The sequence below is a fragment of the Choristoneura fumiferana genome, chromosome 24 (assembly GCF_025370935.1).
Source record: "Choristoneura fumiferana chromosome 24, NRCan_CFum_1, whole genome shotgun sequence".
Lineage (NCBI taxonomy): Eukaryota > Metazoa > Arthropoda > Insecta > Lepidoptera > Tortricidae > Choristoneura > Choristoneura fumiferana.
This window is the reverse complement of record NC_133495.1, coordinates 7,077,738-7,100,662: the sequence shown is the minus strand read 5'-3', so window position 1 is coordinate 7,100,662 and position 22,925 is coordinate 7,077,738. Positions and strand designations below refer to the sequence as shown.

General features: G+C 38.7%; 2 protein-coding genes across 2 annotated transcripts in view; both read left to right on the top strand.

Moving 5' to 3' along the window:
- B4 (imaginal disc development protein B4) overlaps window positions 1-22,118 on the top strand; it is a 174,519-nt gene extending 152,401 nt beyond the window's left edge. The window contains exons 4-6 of the mRNA XM_074106649.1: window positions 53-189; window positions 17,976-18,198; window positions 18,348-22,118. Coding sequence (XP_073962750.1) covers window positions 53-189; window positions 17,976-18,198; window positions 18,348-20,536 — 2,549 coding nt within the window. The 3' untranslated portion in view covers window positions 20,537-22,118. The remainder of the gene's footprint in view (window positions 1-52; window positions 190-17,975; window positions 18,199-18,347) is intronic.
- LOC141441739 (uncharacterized) lies at window positions 12,716-13,534 on the top strand. Its single transcript, XM_074106578.1, has one exon. It carries the CDS (start codon window positions 12,850-12,852, stop codon window positions 13,522-13,524), a length of 675 nt encoding a protein of 224 aa, XP_073962679.1. The 5' UTR covers window positions 12,716-12,849; the 3' UTR covers window positions 13,525-13,534.
- Window positions 22,119-22,925: the final 807 nt, after the last annotated feature.

The window sequence follows — 22,925 nt, the reverse complement described above, 5'->3', positions numbered from 1 at the left end:
TCGGGAGACCCTTGGATATGTAGTTTGTACTAACATGCTCTGTCGTGTGTAGACAGCGGACGCGTCGGCGCGCAGTACGAGCGGGCGGCGGCGCGGCCGGGCACGCCGCTGCGGCTGGCCGGCGTGTTTGCCGACGGCAGCAAGGCCAAGGCGCCCAAGTACGCGCAGCTCATCGACCCGCAAGGAAGCGTAAGTTCTTTTAGTTTCTGTTATCCTGGTCCTACACATTTCACCAACGTGACACGTCATTGAGATGTCGACTGACAATCATTTGTGTCTAAATTTAATGATAATTATGTTGTGAAACTATGAAAGTAGTAGTTGCACCTGTCAGCGTAGTGAAATAGCCCAGGGGCCTGGTAGTGCGCTATTTGTAGGTTATGAAGTTGGGCGAAATGCTCCCTCCTTAAAGGAGCGGCCACACCGCTGCTTAAAAAACGGCGACGGTACAGAATCGCAGTGACGCATCGTATGCGCACCGTTTTTATCGCATGCCCTCCACATCTCTGTTCAAAATACGGAGACGGTGCGGAATCGCAATGACGTGCCGTAAACGTTAGGACTTTTGGTAGGGAGCATGGGGTAAAGTCCTGACGTTTACGGCACGTCACTGCGATTCCGCACCGCCTCCGTAGTTTGAGCATAGGTGTGGAGGGCATGCGATAAAAACAGTGCGCATACGATGCGTCACTGCGATTCCGCACCGTCACCGTTTTTTAAGCAGCGGTGTTGTCGCGGCCTGAATAAGTATCTCCGTTATGGGGTAAAAATTACAATACAATACAAGTACTCTTTATTGTACACCAGGAATTACATGCACGATTCCTGGTTATGTGCGTTCATTGTTTTAGTTTAGTCCAAGTACGCGCAGCTCATCGACCCGCAAGGATGCGTGAGTTGTCTTTGGTTTATGATGTCCTGCGAGCCCTAGTAGTCCGCTATTGTACGATTTGTGGGTATACGCGGCAACCGCGGAAATGGGGATAGTGCCCCCTCCCCCCGTTCAAATTCAAATTGGCTTCAAAAAATGATTGGTGGAACCTCCTCGTCATGTAGAACATCCCTGGTTAAACGAAATTATTTTTTTTCTCAATCACTACATAAGTGTACCTATTAGCTACGCGGAGTAAATTTCAAGTAGCTATATAACGATTTAAACGACGTAGGCTTGTGCCCCACGAGCCCAGTGGCACCCTTTATGCACTGAACCCTAAAAAACCAATCAAAACAAAACCAGCTAAAAACACCGAGCACTAATTCAATCAAAGTAACGAACCCATTCAATTTCACCTTCACGGGCCATCAAAGAGATTCAATCAAAAACCTCCAACTTTCCAACCTAGGTCGTAAAACTTAATAGAACGCGGCTATTCCTCACTGCTGCTCAAAATACGCCGACGCGTCATAAACGCAGTGACATGACTCTCGCGTCACGTTTTTAGCGCACACTGTCCATACCGCTGGGCTGGACGCATTGTAAACGCAGTGACTTTTCCGTCACGTTTTTAGCGTACACTGTCCACACAGCTGCTCAAATAACGCAGACGCAGCACAAACGCAATGACGTGGCCACGCACTATGTAGTTATTTGATGCGATTCTTCCAAACCGGTAATGTAATTAGGTGCTGTACTCAAGTATAATGTAAAAAATATTAGGATAAACACTTTTTCATTTTAATTTTTCATTTGCAATTACTTTTTTGGATTTTGACACAACTCTAAGACGTGTCAGCATTAAGTACACGATGGTGACGCATAAGTCAAGTCATTGGTTTTACGACGCGTCAAAATATTTTGAGCAATAGTGTGGTCTAACCTTTACTCAGTTGTGCCATTATTAATATAACGTTTTGAAACAAATTCATAGGCTCCCTAATGGGTCCATGGACGGTCCATAGAGACGGGAGTTTGCATTGATTTTATGGACAAGCTAAGCTATGTTGTAAATAAATACTCGGTTTAATTGAGAAGCGATTAGCGGGTAACGTATCAGCAGCGCCACGTCGCACAATTATAATGAGAGCCTGGCGACATGCTGTTTATCCAATAAAACAAAATACTAAGTCGTTAAGATTTGCAAGAAAAATCGTGTAAATTGTATTTCATTACATTGTGAGACAGAGCGTACGGGTTTTGTTGATATTTAGGTTGAAATATTGTAAATAAAAGTATCTAAACTTAGAAAGGAAAAAAAACGTGTATTGTTTCGAACAGAACAACAGAAAAGCAAGACATGACATAAGGAAAACAGAGTAGCCAACATAAAAATCTAATAAGGTTGCGTTCAAAACTCAACAGGTTTGAATTGGTCAAGCGAGCGCGTTTGAATGGATTGCGACTTGCACTATTTTGCTTGCAGGTTTTGGCTGCGTTTCAACCAGAGATGTGCGTGAATGCAATGCAATGTGAAGAATTTCTTTGTCATAAACAAATAGAAACACTTAATTTACCTATCTTCGTTCTGCTGAGCTGTTTTTTTTATTCAACTGGATGGAAAACGAGCAAGTGGGTCTTTTGATGGTAGGAGATCACCACCGCCCATAAACATCTGCAACACCAGGAGTATTGCAGATGCGTTGCCTACCTAGAGGCCTAAGATGGGATACCTCAAGTGTCAGTAATTTTACTGGCTGTCTTACTCTCCAAGCCGAAATACAATAGTGCAAGCACTGCTGCTTCACGGCAGGATTAGCGAGCAAGATGGTGGTAGCAATCCGGGCGGACCTTTCACAAGGTCCTACCACCTGTATAAGACTTTCCACTAGAGCTGCGCTGACCGAGGATAGGTAAATGAAGCATTTCTATTGGTTCATGATCATGACATGACAAACATATTTTTCGCAACACATCCTTGCATATCTTTGATGGAAACACAGCCTTAAACTGACCTTAGGCGCAAGCCACACAGAAGAGACGTCGGACGAGGGCGCGTCGCAGGCGGGGCGGACACGGGCGAGGGCCTCTCCGCCTCGTCTAAAGTCTGCTTTGGATCGCGACCACAGATATAGATTACACTAGATAACGCAAACACCTCATATGTATGAAAACCAACCGTGTCACTTTTTTATATCTACTGTGACGCCTCAAGAGCGAATTAGCGATGTGAATTGCCCGATGTCCACGCAAAATCGATTCAAATGCGCCGCCCGCCCGCGCCGTGGGGCTCGAGTCAGTCACTAGTCATGATTAGTCAGTTAGCGGTCAGTCTTTGTATGGGGCCAACCCCGACGTTTGATCGGGGTTCGGACACGCGAAGTAGATGCATTTGCGTAATCTAGTGTAACCTATATCTGTGATCGCGACGTTTCAATACATTTAGTATGAAAAGTGATACAAGGGGCGGCCCTATCCCACGTCTCTTCTGCGTGGCTTGCGCCTTAGGGCTGGTCGTTTCAGTCTTATATTAAACGCAAATCGCTATGCGCTCGCAACATAAACCGCACACCACACAAGAGCGCGTACGCTTCTTTATTACTGTACAAACATCGATTAATCACCGCTTCTGCATAACGAAAAACTCGCTTAGAATGTAGAGTATTCAGGCCTTATACTACGAAGTGCAAAATTCTATCTTCGTATCTTGCCGTCCCGCTGACGCTTATATTATTTAACACGAGAGTGAGAGGGACGGTACGATACGAACTTCGATTTTTGAATTTTGTAGTAGCCCCCCAGTTCAACTTCGAGTTTCGAGTTTCGTAGTAGCCCTGCTGCAGCGTCGGAACATTTTCGTGTGCCTTGACTTAAAAGCAATGTATATTATGTGCCAAATTTAATCCATTTCCATAGCCTTTTTAGCGTAAGTTTATCAAGACCACAAAATATTTTCGAAATCCCGGAATTTCAATTCAACTTCTATTTCTATAAGCGTGCGAAGCCGCGGGTAAAAGCTAGTACTTAAATAAGTTTCATTCTCTTTAAGTTTAGTAGACAAGCAATGTCTGTTTTATTACTGAACCACTATCGATTAATCAAGCCCTCAGTCGGGCCGGCAAAAAGAAAAAAATGGCGGCAGACGGGCCCACGTACACACCAACCGCACGGGCATTATACATTATTATTTCATGATTTAGTATACTAACAAAGTTATTTATTAGTGGCCAATTGCTAGACAGCGTTGGTATACAAACTCTTTATTGAAACTTTGTACATGCGTCGTCTACATTATTTGTTCAGGAAAGACTACAGATACTATCCTTTCTAATTATAGAAATGTGGTGAATGACAACATCAAAAAAATATGAAAAGAAAAGGTAAAAATATAGTATGAATAATACGAAATGTATGGATGAATAATACGAAAAACATCAGGTTTGAAGTAGGTATGTTTGCCTGTTGACGACTCTGCCGGAATTCGAAAAGACTCGAGCTGCAAAAAAACAGACTCGAGCTGCCAAAAAAGGCTCGCGAAGAGCTATTCATTTCATTAAGCCTAGTCATAAAAGATACTATGTTCTTAAAAGTACCTTATGAATACTAAGTTTTGTTAAGGCCAATAAATGCTACCTTGGTTCCAAAAAAAAAATGTATAATTCGACCTCGTCGCAATCGGCACCCGGAGAACATAATTTAGTATCTAAATTCATCGCTCCTTCCTAGAAAAAAACGGATTAGAAGCTAAAAGGCTAAAAAACCTACGGCCTTAGTAGCCTATAAACTTTCAGCATTTCAATATGTATGTCCTTTTACATTAAGACTCTTTAATATAACTAGGCTTGGGGGCTAAAAAGGTTTTAAGCCTTTTAGCCTTCTAAGCTTAATATACGAGGCGAGCCTTTTGGACTACTACGGACTCTATTATAAAATATGTACTTAACAAAAAACCTTCCTCCGGGCAGTTGGGTAAAAAGACTTCACAAAGAATATTTTTACTCTTTTATTTATCTCCATAGCAACAGCACCAGTAAAGATCCATCTACTTAACCTAACAAAAAATCATTGGAAAATATGCCCTATGCTAAAGCACGTAAAGTCCTACAGGACTGCAAATAGATAGAATGCTAAGGAAAATTATCGCAGTGCGACCGGTTTTTGCGATAGTAAATCTTAAGTCAATGGGGTAGGGTCGGGGGGAATGCACGAGGTTGGCATTGCAAGGGGCAGTGTCCGGGGTGAACCGTGGTGTTAGGACGTTTCGAGTGTTGCCAGGTTATGCGAAAATCCGGAAAGTTACGGGAAATATGTGGGGTTTTTTAAACAATTGTGATTCTCTTGTTTTAAACTAAAAAGGATTATAACTATAAAAATATAAAATAAACGGCTTTCATATGATATTGTATGTTGTATTGATGATTTATGATGTGGTCTCGACATTCAGAAATGAATAAAATAAATATAAAATAAATGAATTTGCCTTTAAGAAATACAAATTACCATTTTGAAATAATAAGAAAACAATGAACAAATGCCTACCACTTTTTTCTACTTACTGCATCTAACGACTGTCGAAATCCGATTAATTCGCAAAAAACGAGATTTTAATTAACCTGCAATGTTAATTATTTATTTATTATGTAAGTGGCCTTCAAATCGTGAAATTTGAATTTCACACACTTTTAGTGGTCGGATTGACTTGACATTACAGTACAACCTAAAGTAAAAGAAGAGTCAGTAAAAAGTTTGTAATTAACTTATAACCTGAAATAGACTAACATACAGCTGTCTCCGTTGGTTTGGTCTGAATAAACAGAGACAGTGTCGTTTATCTGTCACATTAAATTTATCAACGAGTGTTAAAACAAGCCACAAATGTTTATATTTTTAATGCACAATAAGGTAACGATTACATTTGAATCATGAAGTTTCTTAATATTATCAAATTCAGGATTAAAAATAAAATTTAACCCAAAAATGTATACATTGCGACTGGCAACACCGCTCAATAGGGCTGTCACGATTCAGCGTTTTGCTATTTGCGGAATAATGGGTGACGTTGACGCATGCGCGCGGAGGATCATCCATAAGTCAATGTTGGCAGCGGAATGCGCGCGCTTCGTTAAAGGGCGTCTACTCGCAAGTTCGAAATTCGAAGCTGATATCACACCGTCTCCCTGATTCTAATAAGCGTGAGCGGGACAGCAATAGTGCGATATGGGAAATTTCAGTTTCGAGGCGATTTTCGTTACTGATAAAGCTGCTAAGATATTAAAATGATACCTCCTCGAGTAGTTTCCCATCTAAGGTATAGTAAACGCCACGAAAGTAGAACCTAAAATTATATTTCCCTCTCGCTCGTTTGAAACAAATTTGAGCAAGAGAGTAAATACGATTTTAGGTTCCGTTAAATATATATATATCGAAGCGAAGATGTCCAAACAACTACCGTGTTGGGTACGACAAAAACTCAAGACAAACGTTGAACATATATAACTACCGTGAAACTCAGACAAAATTGTGAAAATAACACCCCAACCCCTCAAGAACCAACCTTGACAATGAACGTTGGATTGTATCGAAACATGTCAGGCATACTTTGACAATCATACGTTGAACTAGAAAACTACCACTTTACGTGTAAGACGACGTTGTAGTTTTTTGTGGCAGTCCACTAATAACAAATAATACATTTTTGACACTTTCTTAAACAAGTTATGGAACTTAATTCATACAATTGTCACTTTTCTACGCATCAACACATTATATTCCAATTACTTACGTAAAAAACTAAATTGTTATGAGAATGTAAGTGGTGTCCTACAATTGAGTAATTTGACAAACAATGGCGGCGAAAAGTAATTTAGGAATCATGTCGTTGAGATGACCGCTTCTGTCATCAAGATTATTAACCGACTTCAGAAAAAGTGGTTGTCAATCTCAATTCGTATATTGATAATTGCCATAAAGAGTCATTTTATATTTTGTTTAATGTTTAGAAGATTCCAGATTGCATAATTTTCCGTGCGATACCACAGATTACATAATATAATATCTGTGCGATTACATTTTAGTACTTTAAAAAAAAAACTGAATAACATGCGTAGAGTCGAAACCAAGCTAGATCGATTATTCCCCCCGAAATTCAAAACATAGCTCATTGCAATTGGCTAAGTAAAGTTTTTTGAAGAGGTGCTAATTATATTTTTCTTCGATAGACGACGTCTTAATAATCGAGGAACTGCAGCTCTTTTATTTTTATTTCCTCTTATTAATTAGGTATATTTTTTTAGTGGTCGATATGACGTTTGTGAGATTGAAATGGCAGAACCGTTGATGGTTCAGTACTTAGTAGAAACTACTTACTAGAGATCCGAAATACCCAAAATAATTAAAGACCTACGAATTGCTTGTTAAAGACAACATACCTGGATGATGTATTAAAAATGAAATTATTAACTGAAACTTCTTCTTGAATCCAACTCAATGCTTATCTGTATTTGCGTTTGTCCTTGAACTTGCTTGCACATAGTGTAAATATTTGTATGTTTGCTCGTTTGTTATTTATGTAAATCTTAATGCATTCAACTGTACTTTAGATTATATTTACTCTACTAATTACTTCGACTTCTGATGCTGGTTATTGATCAACTAGCTTTGCCCGCGGCTTTCGCTCGCGTTAAATTTGGGTAAAATTAACATACATTTACTTTCTGCGATCCTTTTTTCTTTTTTGATTGATTTTTCGGGGATTAGGTACATGGAAATATAACTACAGTACAGACGTTGTTTTAGACAGATGTGCACATTTTGGAATTTAAAAATCAACCTACATACGTAATTAATCATTCATAATTCGTACGAACTCTGAAACCCTGTTTCGCTGAAACGTTAAAGACGTTAAAGTACTACGCGTTTCTTTTGCCGGCGACTTCCTACACGATATAGGATTGTATCTCGAGAAATTTGTAAAGTCCCCGGGACATGAATTACTGTTATGATCTATTTTAATATTCTTAATTGTCGATGACAGACATATTGTAGTTTTTATTAAGAAAGAATTTTGAAAATCTGCCCCGAATTTGAAAACATTGTTGTTATTCTGCGGAAATTTTGCATTTTAAAAAAAGAAGTCTGTCCATCAGGAATATTGTAGCTTTCTATTGTTAATAGAGATTACCCCCAACAAACAAAGAAACAAACAAAGTTGAGATATTTTCCTATTCCATGGATTTTTTTCTAAGTGTTAGTCTTTCCCTAGTGCACCTCTGTATTACTTTAGGTCCATCTATGCCAATTTCAAGTCTCTAGCACCAGTAGTTTTGGCTATGCGTTGTCTGTCAGTCAGCCAGTCATGGTACTGTTCAGGTGGAGTTAGGTATAGAATTATAAATAAATCAACCCTGAAGTTAAATTCACTTTTTGCTATCCCGCGGGAATTTTACGTTTTCCCGGAGAAAAGTAGCGTATGCCAATCAGGGATAATGTAGCTCTCAATTGGTAAAATATCTTTTTAAATCAACCCCAATGATGAATTTACTTATTTCGATCCTGCGGGAATTTTGCATTCTTCTGTAGAAAAGCAGCCTATGTCAATCAGAGATACTGCAGATTACTATTAGTGAAAGAATTTTAAAATCAGCTCCGAATTTGGATTGTCTTACTTACTTCTACCTATCCTGCGGGAATTTTGCATTTTCCCAAAGAAGAGTATACCAATCAGCAATAGTGCAGCTTTATATGAGTGGAAGAATTTTTAAAATCAGCTCTGAAGTTGAATTCAGTTTTTCTATCCCATCGGAATTTTGGATTTTCCGAAAAAAAAAGTGGCCTATGTCAATCGAGGATAGTCAATTATATAATATGAAAGAAATTTTAAAAAGCCAAGGTTGAATTTACTTATTTCTATCCGCGGGAATTTTGCATTTTCCGAAGAAAAGTAGTCTATACTAATGAGAAATAGTGTAGCTTTTCTATTGGTGAAAAGAATTTTTAAAATCATCCCCGAATTGCATTCAGTTTTTTCTATCCCATGGAATTTTGGTAATTCCCGAAGAAAAAAGTAGCCTTTGTTATTTGGAGATAGTCATATCACATAATATGTAAGATTTTTTAATTAGCTCCGAAATTAAATTAATTTATTTCTATCCCGCGGGAATTTTGCATTATCCCGGATAAAAGTAACTTATGTCAATCAAGGATAGTGTAGCTTACTAAAGGGTGAAAGAATGTTTAAAATCGGCTCAATAGTTTCGGAGATTCGACTACAAACAAAGAAGCGAAAAAATTTTAGATATTTCCCTATCCCGTGGAATTTCGAAAAATCCTTTCTTAGTGCGCGTCTACATCTATTAAGGAATATATATTTCAAATTTCAAATTTCTAGCCCCAGCGGTTTGTGCGTTGATCTATAGTCAGTCAGTTTCTTCTTTTATATATATAATAACATTTCTATTTCACTTTTACCCATACGCGTTGATGTCTTTTATATTGAAACTGACTAATGTCAAATGAAGGTCAATGGTTTAACTTGGTAGGGAAAACCATACAGTTACTGGCCACGTTACAGTAATTGCCCACTTGATTTTTTTTATATGAAACAACAATAATACAAATAATTTAATGATAAAAGCGACTAGATTATTATAATTAGCACGATATTTGTTATGATTTATCACCACTTTTCTTTGTAATTTTTTGATTTAATTCAAGTGGGAAATTACTGTACCGTGGCCAATTACTGTATAGTTCACTAACTTAGAAAGTAATTCATATTCCTTATAAGTAGGAAAAGGAATAGATAAGTAGAATTAGGCTTTCAAAATTGAGTACTTAAGATTTTTCATAATGTTTTCTAGTGATCGAATAAAAGTTAAATACAAAATTAATCTAAGAATCTAAGTTTTAAAAGCCAGCTAGACTATTCTGTAAGTGAACCTCGATTGTTTGCATATTCAGCGCTGCTTTCGATCGTTCTTACTCGCTGAACAACTCTGAGCCTATTAATTAGGCCAAAGTTCTTTTTAAAGACTACTGATTAATTAAATGACGAATTAGAATCAATCTTGCGAATTGCGCACAATCTCGATTGAATCTTCCAGGAAGCGAGGCTTCTTGAGTAACCGATCGATTGTTCTGATAAACAAAATAAAAGACAGAGTCTTTCGTTGTTCATGGTTCTGTATACATATAAACTAGTTTTCTAAATGATAAAAACTTGTTTTTTCACGTTTTCAACGGCTTTCAATTCACGCGAATCGGCTCAGTAAGGCGACCGGCAGGGCTAGTAAGAAATTCGCAAATCGAAGTTTCTTACTTTCGGTCCCTCTGACACTTATACCATTTAATACGAGAGCGAGAGGGACAGTACGATACTAACTTCTATTTTCGAACTTCGGAGTAGGCCCTGAGGCCTTAATGTCTATCACACTTGTATCACAATCGTTTTCACCACTTCTTTCTCTCACGCAGTATAAGACGAGGATAGAAAGAGATGGCGAATGCGATCGCGAACGTCAGCGCGTTAGATAATACGGCCTCTGTAGCGAACAACAGCCGGATATACGAAAGCATTATTAACCGAGCTGAAACAAAGACGCTTCGCTCGCGCATAGTGCTCGCTCTATGTGTAAATTTTATTTAGTAACATGTAACGGAACCCTTATCATCGTAACTTTCGACAGCTTGTACTCGCGGTTATTTTTTACTAAACCCCGACTCAAAAAGAGGAGTGTTACAAGTTTGACCGCTATGTGTGTTTGCCTGTCTGTGGCACCGAAGCTCTTAAACGGGTGGAGCGATTTGAATGCGGTTTTTTTTTATTTGAAAGCTGATTATTTTCTAGCGATGGTCCTAAGACATTTTTCGTCAAAATCAGTTTGGCTGTTTTTGAGATATTGAACTTTGAAGTGACAAAGTCGGGGGTTTCCAACTTTTTGTTGGTTACGTTAGATTATATTAATTTCTTCTTCCTTGTCATAATGAACCCCTTTTGCCAAACCGTAGTACAAAAGTAGGGCCACAATTGGTATTCATAGCCGAGCCTTTATGGTCACGGTCTGGGTTGACCACAGTTCATCGACTGGCACAGTTTCGTTAGCACGACTATCGTTTCCTCTTGTCGATCTATGCATCTCTATCCTACTCAAGCAGTAAGAGAGGGACAAAAGAATTCGCGTCGATATATTTCACATGCACCGCACGAAGCTATGACAACGTTGCAAAAACCACTTGTGTAAACAAAAGTATTCGAAATTCGATTTTATTACAGTGGGATACGGTTGAGTTGTGAATTACTTAGCCGCAAATGAATACTTTTGACGTGAACTCAAGCAATTTTATTCTTGCGTTCGTTATTCACCTGTTACTGAAATTTCGACTCTATGCCATTTTGTTTAAAGTTGCTGATTAAATTAGCGCATGAAACAGCTGCAAAGCTAAGCTGGTAAAAGTGTATTGTTTTCGGTCAACTTTGAACCGTAAAAGGATTGGCATTTATTCCACGGCGTCCGTTAGAAACCAAATTATAATTTCATTTGTCAAAAGTCAGTTCAGATGACCGCGAACTTTAATCATATCAAAATAACGTCGTTTATGAATGTTAGGATTGATTTTGGACGGTAAAACTAAATTTGTGCTTTTGAAATATTCGGGCAGGTTTTTCTTTCGTAGAAAAAGTGTAGTTAAGTAATTGTTAAAGTATAAACTTGTTTGTTTACTACAATTATTTGCACAGTTATATCAGTACTTTCGCTAGTAATATAAGTAACGGTCAGCCACAGGTTCAGATTTTTGATTTTGTTTTGACGTTTCATTCGTTTTTAGGTCGAATGAAAATCATTACGAGTTTGCTGTTATTATTTCTTGGTAAAATAATGTATGATAGACATAAATAAGTATAAATCTATATAGTATACGGTCATGGCTCAAGCTTACTTTGGAAATTTACAATTTAAGCTTTTCAGTGAAGGAAAATATTGCGAGGGAATTTGCCGTGAACTATAAAGCAATTCCATTGAATTGCTTACACCATTGTGTATGAATTTACCAATCCCAAAATGTAGCTTAGACCGCTTATTCTCAGATGAAGCCTGTACGCAGCTTAAGGACCTAAATAGGCTGTAGGCGTCTCTATTATTACTTTATTATTATAAAATGATCACAGAAACACATAAACAATAGTAGATTGTGCAATAATATGAAACGGGTCATTTTACCCGAGACGTTTGTATCCACCCGAGCTGCAGGCAAGGGTTGATAATTAAGTCAAGGGTAAAATGGGTTTTATGATGATAGAGTTGTACAGTCAGCTTTTCACTTTGCGAGAAAATTACACAGCAACGTTACTTAAATAAACATTCACTGACTAGCTTTAATTGTTCATGCACTGATATTTCTAGTTATAGTAACTTATTATTATTGATTGCCATTATTATATTAATTGAATAGTGTTAAACAAGAATTAAAAAAAATACGGATTAGATAAATCAAAATGAAAACATTATTTTAATAATCTTCTAATATTCGTGGCTAATAGAGTCTAATTGCTTTCGCCTTAGACAAAGATTCTGCTTTATACATCAGAGCGCAAAAAAAGGATAAAAGTCCGCCATTGTATGTCAACTGTAGGTATTTTGTTTATTTCCTTTTATTCAAATTCAAATTCAAAAATATTTATTTTTATACAATAAACAATTTATATACAAATGTACATACAATTTTTTACATAATTTTGAATCCAAAACTCCGTGTTATTTTTTATTGGATTCCGTCCATATCTTACTTTGAGTCATTCATTACATTATAGCATGCCTACGCATACCTGAACTCGTATATTTCCTTAAAAAAACACATTAATCCTAACCTACTCGAACTTTGACATTACTCAAAAGACATTCCAGCAAAGTCAACCTGTCAATTTCCAGTCAAAATACTAAGATAAACTGGTGAAGCTACCAGGAATTCAGAGTGGCACAATGGCTCAATTAAACCCAATCACGCTTCCGCCGTACAACTGGCTTATAGACGCTAGAGTCTTCAACAAAAACTTCGAGCCCGTTCCATACTCGTGGATAGCCGAAAACGCTGATGTAGTCGTCCTCCTCTTCACATCCAAAGGGGTAGACAGAAACGGCATACTCCAGAAGTTCTGCGAAATATACGAAAACGTCAAATACATTAATATGCCCATAGAAGTCATTAACATCCCGATGGATGAAAACACTAAAGACATGTGGGATTGCTACGGCGAGCAAGCGAACTGGTTTACTCTTCGTGTTGATGATCCCCTGGTACTCACACTTCAATACATGTACGAAATAACCTGTATACCTCATATAATAGTGCAAAAACCGGACGGCACTATGATTTCTACCCATGGCATTCAAGATTTGGAGGAATATGGTAAAAATGCTATCATAACTTGGATGACTACATCTGCCTCCATGAAAACTGGGAGGAGGATGAGCAAGGATGCAAATATGTACGGGAAGACCTGGAGTTATTTGAACAGTGGTCTTAGTAGTAAGAAAGAATACCAGGGTAGGTTTTCTGTCGCGATGCCTCCGATTCCTTCGCCACGCGCTGCGGTAAGGACAGAGACACCGGAGAAAGACGAAAAAACTTCAAAGGAACTTCCTGCTGCGTCATGAAAGCCTGGTATCAAACGCTGTTGATTATGACAAACCTAAAGTTACTTTAAAAGAAACTGTGGTACTTGTGTTCTGTTTAAATATAAATATTGAAAAACATAAATCATTGCATTCACTGTATATAGAGATCATTTACAAAGCTAGTGTCGTATCGCCTGGTGGGCTGTCAAAAAGATTAATTGATAAATATAGTTTCGCTATTTATGTGAACAAATCATCCTAACGATTAGTCGATTACATAAAGGTTTAATTTAAGTAATGTAATCCTATACTTTCAGGGTACCATTAGGGTAAGTATGTAGGGTGCGCTTCTACAAAAGTGAACCTAAGCGTAAACTTGCAAAATTCTACGAATCAAATTTTAGTTCTTGTGTTATTACTTATTCTGTGATTTTAGTAACAATTTGCATCTTCCCGCTTCCGTTTGAAGGCCATGATATTATAATATACTAGCCGTTACCCGCGACTCCGCGTAGAATTCGGTTTTTACTATCTCGCGGGAACTTTTCCGGGATAAAAACTATCCTATGTCCTTCCCCGGGACTCAAACTATCTGTATACCGAATTTCATCCAAATCGCTTCAGCGGTTAAGACGTGATGAAGTAACAATCAAACAAACAGACTTACAAACTTTCGCATTTGTTATATTAGTGGGATTTATAATATATTAAGGGGCTGTTTCACCATCCATTGATTAGCGTTAACCGACAGTTAAATGTGATGCCGTCTCCGTCTATTCGAACAAAACAAATAGAGACGTCATCACACCTAACCGCCAGTTAACACTAATCAATGTAAGGTGAAACAGCCCCTAAGCGTGGTATGTTGTATTTCGATCCAATTTATGAAAAGTGTAAACAAGACGCCATTTACCCAACCACAGACATTCAATGATGTGAAAACCTAGAACCTATTGCAAAATAATTAATCTGCGAGTTTTCCCCTCCATGATCAAATTAAACAGTCAATCGATACTTCGTTTTTTTAGCATTAGAAAAAGGGTAAACAATCTTGACGTCTTTTTATTGAAAAATGTTAAAAAAAAAAACAGAAAATATTACTTACTTTACTTAGGATACCAAAATAATGTAAATGATCATATGTCCTTGCTAATTGTTACATATTTGCTGTGACTTGTTTTTCAAAAGTATTTTTCAATAAAAAGACACGTCAAGATTGCTTCTTTCTAATGCTAAAAAAATGAAATATAGTGTAAACAAAAATCAAATAAAAATTTAAACTTAGGTGTTAACCACTTTAAGGTGCGACCAAACCGCTACTTTAAAAACGGTTACGGCACGGAATCGCAGCAGTGACGCACCGTATGCGCACCGTTTTTTTTGCATGCTTTCCACACCGCTGCTTAAAATACGTAAACGGTGCGAAATCGCAGTGACGTGCCGTAAACGTCACGACTTTTGTTCAGTAAAGACCTGAAGTTTTACGACACGTACCGTCACTGCGATTCCGTATTTTAAGCAGCGGTGTGGAGAGCATGCGATCAAAACGATGCGCATTTGGTGCGTCACTGCGATTCCGTGCCGTCACCGTTTTTTAAACAACGGTTTGGTCGCACCTTTATATCGGTAATAACTCTCTCGTTGCGACCTTCTCCTACGCTGTCTTGATAGGTGGCATTTTCACACAAAAGTGTACCCATTTTTTTTTATTTGCACAAAATATGGTTTTTCCTACTCAGAATCAAAAGCACAATCGAATCCGATGGATTAAAAAAATGTCCCAATCAAAAATGACAGTTTTGCGACGTTTTTTCCATACATTCAGTATGGGCGTTACAAAATTGACTCATAAAATTTGTATGAAAAAAAAATTTTTTTTTAAAGAAAAGGTACGCCCAGCAGGTATTGAGGCTGGAAGTAGCATAACAAAGACGAACGTTTCACTAAGTACATCTATACTCTTTATAATGAGCTGTTCTAGACGACTTCCTTAGCCGCAGTCGTCTCGAATCTTTAATAGTACATTATCCATCTACGTATCCGCTGGAATTACGCCATCGTAATAAAAGCAGTTAACTGAATTCGGTATAAAGCAACCGGTTATAGCAGGTGCTGTATATTTTTCTTTAGAGCATCGACACCGTATCGGTAGTGTTATGAAAGGATTCACGTTATACAGTGGTTTAACTAGCGAAGTAGAGTATTGATATCTTATTAAATATTTCAGAGCCAGCTATTTTATATGTCGCAGTAGTAGGTATATTGATGTACGTATCAGGGATTTTATCAAATCACTAAACAAATCTGGTGAAAAGGAAAAAAAAGGTTGCCTTTTTTATCTGACTTTGTAATTCCACTAAACAAGTTGACGGGTTTGATCAAATGACTGATTTTTCTAGGCAAGTTATAAAATGGATTCGCCATTTTAACATCCTGCGTTATTTGGTTATATCCCTTAGATATTTATTCAGCTGTGTTGGCCAGTTCCCTGTGACAATACGTAATATTAAAAGACGTAGATATATTTAAAAAATAAATAGAAAATTAGGCCTAAAAAGTCAATAAATTGGAGACACAGTCATGTGGCGCCAAAAAAATCAACCGTATGCTTTTCACAACAGGAGTAAAAGGAGATAGGTATATTGGTTAAACAAATTTTTAACCTGCCTGCGCCATCTAGTGTTGAGTAGCAGCAACTTATAAAAATTACGGTTTTACTATTATAATATTAAAAAAACACATCCAACTTAATTTATCTTCAAACTAGACAAAAACTACTAATCTAGCCGCAGACAGAATATAAGGAAGGTCTTAACGAAGTACTTAAGGGTTTTAATGACTATCCGTAATGGATGTGACGTCACATTAAATATGCAATGTTATAGGCCTCTTGCTTATGGCTTAACAAAATGCCATGGCATGATGCACAGATTTAACGAGCACAGACAACTCACTTACAGGGACTTGTACGAAGTCACATTAAGTTTAAGATTTGACGGATGGTTTGAAATTGGTTATAGTTATCAATACGGTATTTGACTATTTTGTATATGCTTTAAAAATTAAAACTACACAATGCTTTTTATCGATTAGAAAAACAATTTTTAAGCTACCTTTACAAATAACAAAGTTATAAGGTTTGAAATTCAAGATTAGACAGAGAAAGACATACTGGCATGTGACGTCACACGCCAGTACCGCCATACTTGCTGCATAGAGAAAAGCGTTTGAGAAAGAGACGGATATATAGATTTTTCAATAAATCACTATAAATCCAATTTTCAACTGATTTAAATTTTCTCTTCGCTAAACACTATCTGTTTATCTATATTTTCATAATAATATTGACATATGGCAAAATCAGAAGTTGTCAAATACCGTATTGTGTAACTCACTTTTAGACTCTCCTTAGTTAGGTACTTCAATCGAGGTAACGTATAAAAATACCATAAATTACGTTGATTGTAGAAATGACAGCGCTGGGCTTAGGAATGAACTGGAATTGTGAGTTATTATACTAATCTGCATAGTCCGGGTCTGTGCGTATATACATATATGTCTTTTCTAAAGCTGTAATAAATTAATGTTAAAAACCGCCCTGTTCTGTCAATATAACGCTACCGTGAGACAACATAGGGATAACCGTTCGACCACACTGAGAAGAGCCTTTATTAAAGTGATGTGACTATCTTGAAAAGTATTGAGCCATCTGTCTTATCTGTGGCATTCCACGGGTGACAATGCGCCGCGAAACGGTCGTAAAAGTGTAGCGTCGTGATCGCGCATGCGCGGCCGGCAAATGGTATTCCTGGCCATACCCGGGAGACGCGTGAATAGGTACCAGGAATGCATACGTGAGGTACGAGTATATCATATAGGTAGTAGGCATTAATGTTAAGAAGAAGTGAGTAGTAACATTAATAATGTTATATGAACTCACTAGATTTTGCCCGTGGCTTTGCCCGCGTGAAATTCGGTTATCGCGCGCTGTTTCCTCGGGAACTGTGCATTTTTCCAGGATAAAAAGGCCTATGTCACTCTCTGGCCTATAAACTATCTCTATACCATAAATCACGTCGATCCGTCTCTCCGTTTCGACGTGAAAGACGGACAAATTTACAAACACACACACTTTCGCGTAAATTCCGTAAAAACCGTTAATAAACATTAACTAATTCGTTTTTAAAGAATATAAAAGTCTATATTATCACTAATAATTATTGGAGTAGACACATTAAATATTAAGAAGAGTATGTTTGTTTTTTTGCAGTCTTTTTGTATTTTTTATTTCAACTCCAAACTACAAAAGAAAAACTAAGAAAAATGCAACGTTGCCAGCTTAGCAGGTATAAACTCTCTTAACTAAATCTCAATTAATAATTAGGTCAATTAGCCCTCATTGTGTACAATATACTTTATTTTTCTATACATTTTAGGCTTATTTTATATACCTACATGAATTTTAACACCAGGCTTCCATAACATTCCAGGAGCTGTTCGTCCCGATCAACACAAAGGGCGAGCTCTACGAGGTGTGTCCCGAGGAGCTGTCGCCTTCAGAATGGGACGCGACCGAGCCCACCACCCCCCCTCCCGCGGAGGCGGCGGCCCGCGCCCACCGCCTCCCTCACCTCTTGAGCCTGTGGCGGCTGCCGGCTAGAGTACGACTGTTGGCTGGCACCGTGCCTATTGAAATGGCGCACGACGTTGGAGGTGAGCAGAGTGCCTTATAGTTTATTTTCTCCTGCTCCTGGTACCTATCGGATAAAACGCACCTCCAGGATAGCGGCTGCCTAATGTGCCTAATGTAAAGAAACAAGTTTCGATGTCTCTAGACTAAGCAATAACCCCGTACGTTCCAGATGACCTGTTGCTGCGGGCGGCGACGACGGAGCCGGTGCTGGTGATGTGCACGCTGCCGGAGCCGGCGCCGGCGAGCCCGGGCAAGGCGCCGGACCGGCACGAGGCGCTGCAGCTGCTGCCGCTGGGCTGCGGCGCGCGGCTCCGGCGCACGCAGCTCGGCTTCGACTCCGAGAAACGCATGTTCCTCTCCGCGCGCCTTCAGAAAGCTCTCACCTTCTGTCAACTCAACGTTGACAACTGGATTAGACAAATCTCCTACGCCAACTCCACGGTCGTCGGCAAGAAAACTGCGGAAGACCTCATCCGGGACAACGAGCCGGTCAAATTCGAGAAAGAACGCAAGTTCACGCTCCAGGGGCTGAAGATTGATACCTCGCGCCTGTTTGGCAAGAGCGAGAAGGCGCTGAAGGACATGCCGGACGAGACCGAGGGCTCGATCATATTTTTAAGTAAAAACGAACTCGAGCACATGAACTACGACGTGTATAGCGACGACGAGGGCAAGGACGAAAAGAACGACGAGAAGACCGAGGAACAGTTTTCTAACGATAAGATGCTCGTGTTCCGGGAAGACCCCGCGCAAAAGAAAAATAAGTGGTTCAAGAATCTGAAGCTCTTAAAGAGCACGGAAAAGCTCACGGACGAGAAGATTACGACGATAGAGAACAATGAAAGATACAGAGACATCAAGGACCCGTTCGATCCTCTCGGAGAGAAACACAGCTCGATAGAGAGGTACCAGGATATGGCGAAGCTCATAGAAGACAGATTCCGAGCTTCGAGAAAGAACGATGGGACTGCCGAGAAAAGCCACTCATACAAAAGTCTCACCACGTCGTCGTCCGATATGGGCACGAGTCATTGTAGCTCCAACCCTAAAAAACCAATACTAACCAAGTCGGTGTCAGTACAGACAGGGATACCCGACAGTCCTTATACCGAGGACAGCGGCATCAACATGAAACATGGACGTAAGAACTTGAGCGTAGACCAGATCAACTATTGCGGCTCCATGGAGAGCGACGCGAGCTCCGGTAGAAAACTAAAATCGCTGGATGAAAATATGCTTAAGAAATCATCCGCTTCAAAATCGTCAACAAATCTAGAACGTAGGCAAAGGATACAACCAGACTTGATACCAGAAAAAGTCATTGCTAAATCAGAATCGTATAACCAAATTCAAAGTTGTGAAGATATCAACATGTTCGGAGCGGGGTCCCTCTACAACGACAGTGAATTTGAAATAAATTCAAAACAGCACTCTTTTATAACAGAAAAATTGTGTTCTGAATTCCATGTTAAAACTAAAAAAGTACTTAGCAAATCGACGTCTAATCTGCTCCACCCTAAGAAATCTACTGACAAGAAAGAAAGTAGCAATAGTAACAGTATGCCGACTAAAACAGAACGCTCTAACGATAGTGACAAGCTTAATTTCAGGAAAAAGATTGATAAACCCAGAGCTCCTACTCCTAAACTCGAAATTGATGACGAACTCGTCCCGATTGATATTTCCGAAGAGGAACCACAATCTCAAATTAAACTGAGAAGGTCAATATCTTCGATTCAGAAAAGAAAATTGCCTGTTATTGAAGATTTACCGTATGGCCAAGTCGCTGATGCAGTCCATGTGGAAGAGGAGACCGTAGACTCCGATGCCAGTTCTGATAACATTTATGCAGAAATATGCACTCCAAATGGCAACAAAACTAGTGAGGATGAAACTTATGACAACAATATAGACGTGTTAGCCAATGATCCAGTTATATGCAATGTTAAAAAAGAAGTCATCATTCGCAACGACGAGCGAGCGCGACAGATGATCGAGAACCAAGAAAACCCGTTTAGGCACATTGAAGTAGTGGTGATAGAAAAAACTACAGATTTCAATTTGGACAATTCGAGCTTAGCTTCGAGTGATTTGGATGACTTGGGAAGTAAGAATGATGTATCGATAGTTATAGATTCATGGGAGCGGGACAAGAGAGTCGTTGACCATTCTGATTCAAAGATACACGCAATAAGACTAGAAATAACTAGTAACATGGACGATTACCCGCAAGAAGTCGACCAAAGCTTCGAGAGAACGGAGATTCGTCTAAGTAAAAATAATTCCTTAAGTTTTAGCAACAGCATCCATTTGAATGGTACATATCCCAACGAGGCCATTTACGATACGTTGAAGTAGCTTTAAGTTGTGATTAAAGTTGACATTTCAGTAGCAATTTCGTGATTTTATAGAGTTTGCTTGTAACAGGAGCGCATGACCTTAAAAGAAGCTTTACGCAGTAATTCATGTTGCCATAGGAAAATGTTGTTTTGATTTTAAGTATGGCAATGATGTTCCATTACCAATTTATTTAATACTTCTAATGTGGTCATCACAACTCCTTTTTAAATGTTTTTTTTTTGAAATGCATTACTACTGAAATTTTCAACTACGCAAAGCACAATAATACCGTGTTTAGTCATTTATAATAGTAACTTTTAATCCGTAAAATATTACCAATTTTACCCAACTCAAAAATAAGCAAATTTCAAAGAACCTACATGATTGTAGAAGATTTTTTTTATGTACATACTTTTATTAGTACCATTGTATTTGCACGGCATTTTGGTTAATGTTGCCAGCCTAGTGTTATGTATGACTTCGAGCTATTTTGCTCGAATAAAACCAGTGTTTTTATAAGGCCATATTTAGTTGCTAATGCACGGCAATGGATCAAAAAAAAGTTTTGTTGCATGCTTTAAAAATACACTAAATAGTTTGATTGATTTAATATTTACTTCTGCATCCAGAGACATGAAAGTAAGAGCGTTATTCAGATTATCCGATCCGATATCGGTATGGACATCGATACGATATCGGGGTAAGTAAAATATATTGGTGAAACTATTTACCGGCACGGAAAATGCCGACATGGAAATACCGACCCGATATTTCGTGTAGGTACATGCCCATTCAAACTGGTGTCAAACTGACAAGAGTTTCTATGGGCGTGTCACAAAATATCATGTCAGTATTGTACGTCCGGTAAATACCTAGTGTCACCCAAATATATGAAATATGTACCTGTCTTTCAGATTATCCGATCCGATATCAGATCATATATTCATACTAACGCATTATATAACGCATTCACTGCCACCTGAATTCCACTGGTGCCACCGACGCACATGTGCGTTCAAAACGTATGAATAATTATGACAGCGGCACTGGGCGAAGTTCTGGAAACGCATATGTGCATCGGTGGCAGTGCAGCAGTGAATGCGTTACCAAGTGTAAGGGTGGTTTCAGACTAATGAGGGTTTTCACAGAGGCGAAATGTCGCTAGATGGCGTTAGTATCGTGAGATCCGTTTGACGTTTGCTCGTGATTGGTTAAAAAACTAAATGAGCCAATCGCAAGCAAACGTCAAACGTCAAATGAACCTCACGGTACTAACGCCATCTAGGGATTCGATTTGTAGCATTCGAACATGGCGGATGTAGACAATATCTAATTTTGCTGTTTCTGTTTCTTTGGCCGTGGGCGTCGTAAGAGGCGACTGAGGATATAGGTTACGGTATACCGTAGGCGACAGGCTAGCAACCTGTCACTATTGTACCGTTTTTGTCAAACTTAGAACCTAGAATCGCTAAAAGTGGCTCCGAAGCGGTTACGTTTCGTGTGCTCTGCCTATATACCCCATTTGGGAATGCAGGCGTGATGTTTGTGTTGTGTTGTGTGTTTCTTTGGCTAGTTGAAGTATAATTTTGATAGTGTTTTATGCGGCGATTAACCTTAACAGTGAACAGTGATCACGAAATTCTATATTGCTCTCGTGTCTGACATTTTTTAATGCGCAAGTTAAAATTCTGGAATTTTACTATCAAGTTGCAAAAACTACAACCACCGTACAACGTCCCTCTCAAAGAGAGTTTACTTTGACACTGGAGAATATGTCCTATTAATCAGGACAGAAAAGCCATATTTTAAAAGAGAAGAAGAAGAACGCCATCTAGTGATATTTCGCCTCTGTGAAAACCCTCATTGTACACGCGTATAAGCTCCTTTTTAAAACGGCGTGCGCGTACAGTTGCGGTTTTATTTTCTTCGAGCGTTGACGCGCTTATGGTTTTCAAATACTTAATCAAATCAAAATTGAAGACGTCTCTGGGTGCTGGAGTTAATACACACAAGAAGCAATATTTGATACGACTCTATTTCTAGGGCCGGAAGGACGTGTCAAATATTTTTGCACGCTCCGCTGTGGCAGATATTAATGCTGGTGACTGCACATTCACCAAAATCAATATCTGACACAAAAGCGTGCATAAAATATCTGATAAGACTCTATTTGTAGGGCCGGTACCTAGGACGTGTCAGATATTTTCTGGACCTATACGAAAGCAACAGACCTTACTTTAAAAACAATAGAATATGATATTTCCCACATTGCATGTAGACGCTAGCGCCTGCTATCCATACATCTTATAAAGCAAAAAAGTATAAAATAAAATTGTAAAAAATAAATTCATTAAAATTTGTATGAATTGGTGCTATATTTAGGTGCTCAAATACCCACAAGTAGCCT